General features: G+C 44.2%; 1 protein-coding gene across 2 annotated transcripts in view; it reads left to right on the forward strand.

The window, feature by feature from the left end:
- The window catches only part of TRIM67 (tripartite motif containing 67), a 34,312-nt gene extending 29,260 nt beyond the window's left edge, over window positions 1-5,052 (forward strand). For both annotated transcript variants that reach the window (XM_009811817.2, XM_059833377.1), the window contains exons 9-10: window positions 3,310-3,472; window positions 4,987-5,052. In XM_009811817.2, the coding sequence (XP_009810119.2) occupies window positions 3,310-3,472; window positions 4,987-5,052 (229 nt within the window). The remainder of the gene's footprint in view (window positions 1-3,309; window positions 3,473-4,986) is intronic.
- The last annotated feature ends 948 nt before the right edge of the window (window positions 5,053-6,000 follow it).

Below are 6,000 nucleotides of genomic sequence, written 5' to 3' on the forward strand. Positions count from 1 at the left end.
GTCGTATACCCGTTGCTAAAAGGCACGGGCATTCATTGCAATAGATCCATTCCTTGGCAAAGTTCCCAAGAGCAGGAGTACCTGGTGCTATAGGTGATACTTGAGCCACTACATGGTTATGTAAAGAAAGAGACAGAAATCGCACTGAAACGTTTTATACTGAAAGACGGTGGGAAGTCAAAGCCTAGAGAATTTGGAGTGTAATCTTAAAGCCCCCTGAGATACACAGAGTCTCTTCACTGTCTTCAGAGATCTCAAGACCAGGTTTTCTGACTGAAAAATACTGTCCTTGACAACAGACATGGTAAAGTTGTGAAGTTACTGTGAAGCTCATGATTAAAATACTCTTAACAGAGAGTTAAACTAATTCTTCAGTTTATTAAAGTGTTCATAAATTGTTAAGCTTTGTTTTTCAGTAATAGCGAAACTTATTACTATTCTTAATTCCTCAAACCAATCCATGCAGTCCTATTCTGCACATTGTCCAAGCTGCTGCTGAAAGCATCTTAGAATAACAGCCTCCACTGCCACAGGCAATGCCATTTTTCATGGTAGCCTAATTCCCCTATCTGTACCCTGACCTTCCAGGCGTCCGCACAGCAATTCGACACTCGGGACTTAGCGTTGCACACAGAAATAAAAACGTGCAGGACTGTGAGAAAAGAGGTGTGAGACGTGGGATTTACTTGAAATAATGAAAGAGTGGTGCATATCTTCAAAACTAGATTATCATTTAATGAATGCTAAGTATATATTGAAGAAGTATTGTAACAAACAGTTGTCTTTTTCTTTTACATGGCCTGCAGATTACTAGGGGTCTATGGTATAACTGTCTTTAAGTAGTTTAAAAAATACATCGTGGTAAAGCAGCAGCTTTTTTACATGCTGCCACAGAAGTGTACCAGGAGAGAGCAACATCAGTTTGAGTCTCTTGAGATAGCTGGCTTCTTTCATTGCAACTAAGGCATTTATTAGAAAAATTATCCTGTAATACTGTCTAAATGATGTACGGAAGAGTGAGGAAATGCCTTTCATAAGTTTGCGTATGAAACTTTGACTCTCCCACCTCTCCTCCTAAAGGAAGCGAACATGACAGTAGTCCAAAAAGCACTAGAGTCCTTAAAGTACTGTTCCCAAGGAAATCATGGGATGCTCCAGAAGAGCAGCTGTTCAGCCTCAGAAAACAGTCCAGCCTCCCTGGCAGCAGCACTGCAAAGTGCCCCTGCTTGCCTTTGCCCTGGCTTCGTCCTGCCAGAGCTGGTTGCTCACTGTGGGGAGGTGGCAGCCGAGGAACGGGGCAATATACCTGCTGAAGTCCTGCAGGACTTGGGGCTGCAAGGAAGGGAGAGGGTCCCCATCCCTCTGCTCTGCCCCTGCACTCCTGTGGCTCCTGGAGGGGCCTCAGCTGGGTCCTGCACTCGCCTCCTCTGGGCTCTGCAGGCAGCATCTCTCTCCTCTTCAGCAGGGCTGTCCCTGGGGGCTGCAGAGGAGTCACTCAATGTCACTGTGCAGCACACAGCTAATTAGCCCACAAGAAGCAAATTAGCTTATCATATAGGAAAAAGCATAATAATCTCAAAAAGGCAAAGTTGCTCTTTCTGTTTCCCTAAGAGAATCAATGTCATTTAAAAGGATGCCATAAAATCTATTTTAAAACACTGGAGGATATGAAACGTGGAGCCCTACAATCAAAGCTGTTCCTAAACACAGAAAAAATAATGTCATCTATTTGTAAATAGGCCTAGATCATAGTACTCTTGCTTCCCACAATCTCATCATGAGTTTTATGATTGAGTGCTTTTAATAAAAACAGTCTAGATGCTGAGATACTGAGGACAGGTAAGCGTCTTAACTTTTGTTGGAAAATAATTGACTTTATGGTTTTGGAGAAGAGCTCAAAGAGAAACCTATTAATGCTTATAGCACCAGAAAGCAAAGAAAAGGAACCTGGGAACAGTGAAGTTTGAAATCTAACACATCTCAGACCCAATTCGTGATTGTCAGCTATACTATTATTGTTTGAAGGCTTTAAATGGAGAAGTCAGAATAGTATTCTACACTACTATGCCACAGATAAAACTCGTTCACCTTCAGAGCAAATGCCATTTGCCACATTTAGTCTAAAGGAAACCAGTTTATGACACCTAGTGGACAAGATGAAAATTTCTTACCCTGCACTATGCTCTTCCTAATCATATTTTCATAACCCCCCCCTCTTTTTTTCTGATGTTTTGCCTACCTATTGTGATAAATTTTATGTTAAAATTGCATTTATCTTGTGAATGTTGTGTGCCTGAGGGGAGTGCGTGGGAGAAAAGACAGCTGCTTCCTTTCCTACTGCAAATTATTTGAAATCTGATTTACCCTAAACAAATTGTGTCAGGCTGTAAATCCATCACAGAGCCCCCATGATATTAGCAGAGTAACAGTGCCTGTGGCCAATCTGCATATCTAGTAGATTTTTTTGCTCAGTGCTCTTTAAAGTAATGCTGGGTTTGACTAACCCCCAAATCAAAGTGCATTAATGTCAAATCGCTCAAGCGTGTAATGGCTGGCTGAGTCTGTCCTGGCAAGCTCTGATACCACGGTAGCTCTCAGCAGCTGCTCCTGACACAACCAATTATCGCTGGTATTAATAACCGTGTCTGCACATTTGAAAGAGCTGCCAGTCCCATAGCTGAGCACCTTGTCAGTCAAGGAGCTGCACTTATCCCTAACCAGCCCCACCTTTCCTTCCTCCCCAAAACCACTCTCTGTTGTACCTCTGCTGGCTCCCTAGCCTCTGGAAAGCTGGGTCCCCTTTGGGGATGACAAGGTGAGTACTCAAACTGGAAGTCCGAGTCCCGAGCTGTTAGCAGGCATAATGATTAGAAATGAACGCCTAGGAAACCAGCTTTCTGCTTTTTCATTCCTTGCTGTGATTCGCTTCACTATAGCAGGGATGCTCTGAGGAGCCGTGTCTCCAGGACTCCTGTCCCGCACGTTCAGTACTGACCTGACCTGCTCACCTCCCCACCTCTCATCAGCCAAGGAGATCTGTTAGCTCTGGACCCCATTTTCAGCTCTTAGATTGCAGTTGGAGGAGAGATGGACCTAATTTCTCTTTAGGATCCCCCCATTAAGCTCCCATGAATGTGGTACGTATGCTTCAGATAAAGGTGTGGATCAATCGTTGCCAAATGCCGCAAGAATAATCGTTTCACCGTGTTGCTCCACTCTCCATTTGCTTAGTAAGACTGCCTTGTCCTAGCAAGAGCAGCGGTGGTCTACCACTCTGCCTTTACCAAGTGTGGTCCCGTTGTACCTTAGGACTGAAGGAGGAGTTTCTAAAGGTGCCACCGTTGGTGTTCTCCTGGATCTGAAAAAGCACAACCTGACCTTTTACATAAATGGGCAGCAGCAAGGGCCTCCAGCGTTTGAAAACATCGAGGGTGTCTTCATGCCTGCGTTGAGCCTCAACCGAAACGTCCAGGTAAGTTTTCTGCAGTTCAGTTCCCACTTACCCTTCTCATTTAAAGGAGAATGTATGCTACCGGCCATTGCTGCTGGGGCTGATAACGTCACCTGCAGGTAGTCAGTATGGGTAGGGGCTCTTTCCTTCTCAGACTGACGCCTAGGCTACTAAGATTTTTTGGAAAACTGCATTTGACCTTCTGCCCTGCCTCACAGATGTGAGGAGTAATGCTGTAAGAACAAGTACCTGCACGCACTAATTCCTACACTGACTTCGCTGCAATGCTCCCCTTGGAGAGCAGTGGTGCTAAGGCTTCCTCTGCCAGTTTAACTAAAAAACCTCAGTATCCTAATTTCTCTTAGATGTTATGTTTGGAGATTATTAACATTGGCAAGAGACAGAAATGTGAGCAGCACAGTGGTAAGGAGAGCAAAGACAACGTAGGTCAGAGAATTAGTGCAACAAAGAAGTCCCAGTCAGCACATCATTCCTGCTCTTTCTGAATTTTGGAGATTGCTCTCTGTTCTCAAGAGGATCTCCTCTTGGAGGAACCCTCTTTAGATATAATGCATTTTTACCTCAAGACCACTGCGTATGGCTAGAACCAGGACATAGTATAAGGGAGAACCTATGGAAACACCCAGGAGCCTGAGGACTGAAGGAGGTCAGCTTAGGTCAGGCAGGACCAATGCAGCCAGGGTGGAACATTCATCATTTAAAACACCCAAACTGAAACCAGAAACCTCACATGGCCTTATTAGTCCATGAACATTTAGCATTCGTTACTGGTGGCATCCAAATCTTTCAAGAAGGTTTCATAGCTTTATTGTATTTGATGCACCAATGTGGAAGACACAGGCACTTCTCTGGACACCTCACTGCTATATTCAATGCAGATTTTTACTCACAACCTACCTTCAGTTTTAGCTACCTACATCCTTTAGGTACCTGGCTTACATTTCTTACCACAACTGAGTTAAGGCAGAGCGTGGCCAACAGGGGGGCAGGAGGAACTCTGAGACTAAGCTAGTCTTTGCTGTTGAATGGTGCTCTGGCATGTCTGTGTGCGAACCCTGACCTTGTAGAGATGTCAGGTTATAGAAGGAGCACTAAAATGTCCTGTGCTCTGTCCTGCCAGGACAGCAAAGATAAAAGGATTTTCTTACCTTTAGTGCATGGGCTCCACTGTGTGATCCCTGTCCTGAAGTACTCGGGGTCCCTCACACAAAGAGGCCATCCACCTTGTGTCTAGCAAGCAGCACTGCTGGAGACCTACAACTGGTGGCTGGATTTGGGAAGAGATGCGGACACCTGGCTTCTAGACCCCAAGGAGTTCAGAAGGGAAGGGGGAAAGAGGCTTGTTTGTTTCAGGGGCTCAATATCATCTCCATTCCAATATTCTTGATTACTTAAACCTGGACCTGAAGTCCTACAGCCCTTCCCCTGTCATTTACTTGCTCTTGGTCTTTGTGAACACTTTCTGCTGAGGATGTCCCAGTTTTGAATCTACATATTATTTCTTCCTTGTGCAGGTGACCCTGCACACAGGACTGGAGGTGCCACAATGTGTAAAACAGCCCAAGTTGCCCAACAACTAATGAAGCGCCTGCCCGACCCCGTACTGGATTCTGTAAGCTTTCTCAGTGTGATCTGGCACTTTTCAGTAAGTCAGTAAAAAAACATTCTCTTCCCTGACTTAAAACATTGTACAGCACATTGCTCACCGAATAATCCACTGGTTACAGCTACCCCCTTCCATTTTTAATTTAACAGCCACAGCAAGCATACGCACTGAACTGGCACTTGATTGCAGATGGGTACCTGAACATATCTACACTGCATTGCATACAGATGTACACACACGTGCACACACGCACATGTACATTTATAAAGCAAAAGGTTAAATGAGTGTATTTGCTCCCTGATGGCTGGATTTGTGCTTAAAAGATACTACGGATACCGGAAAAAATGGGTAAGACTGAGGGACAACGGCTGTTGGAGCAATTTAGCAGTAGGTGAACTGGATTCCCTTGAAACCTGAAGTCCTTAAATCAAGAAAGCGTATGTTTTGACAGCTGAAGTGGAGGCTGTGTGCTCAAGAATTCCTGGTTGTCCATTACATTCAGGGGCTCAACTGACCATTAATTATTCCTTCTGGCTCTAGACTGCAGTAAGCTATGGGACAACATTCCCCTAGAATTCAGTGGCAGAATTTATCTTGTTATCTTCAATGAGAGTAAGATTGGTTTCCAAACACTGCCGTGTAACAGTTGTGTTCATTTTAGCTAACACCATGATACACGCAGAATTCAGATATGAGAAGTAGAGAGAAAAATATCCTTGATACATTTTAGTGTTTGTTATTTAGGTGTGATTGCGGAGACTATCGCATACAGAAGATCTGATTGTGGTTATCAGCACAACTCTTGAAAAATGGTGCAGGGGAGATCCCTTTGAATTGAATTGATACGAGATTTATTTAAATATGGCACATGCAAAGTATCTCATGTAGAGAAATTCTGCTTTCCAGCCTTGATCCTGATAAG

This window comes from Gavia stellata, chromosome 2 (assembly GCF_030936135.1).
Source record: "Gavia stellata isolate bGavSte3 chromosome 2, bGavSte3.hap2, whole genome shotgun sequence".
Lineage (NCBI taxonomy): Eukaryota > Metazoa > Chordata > Aves > Gaviiformes > Gaviidae > Gavia > Gavia stellata.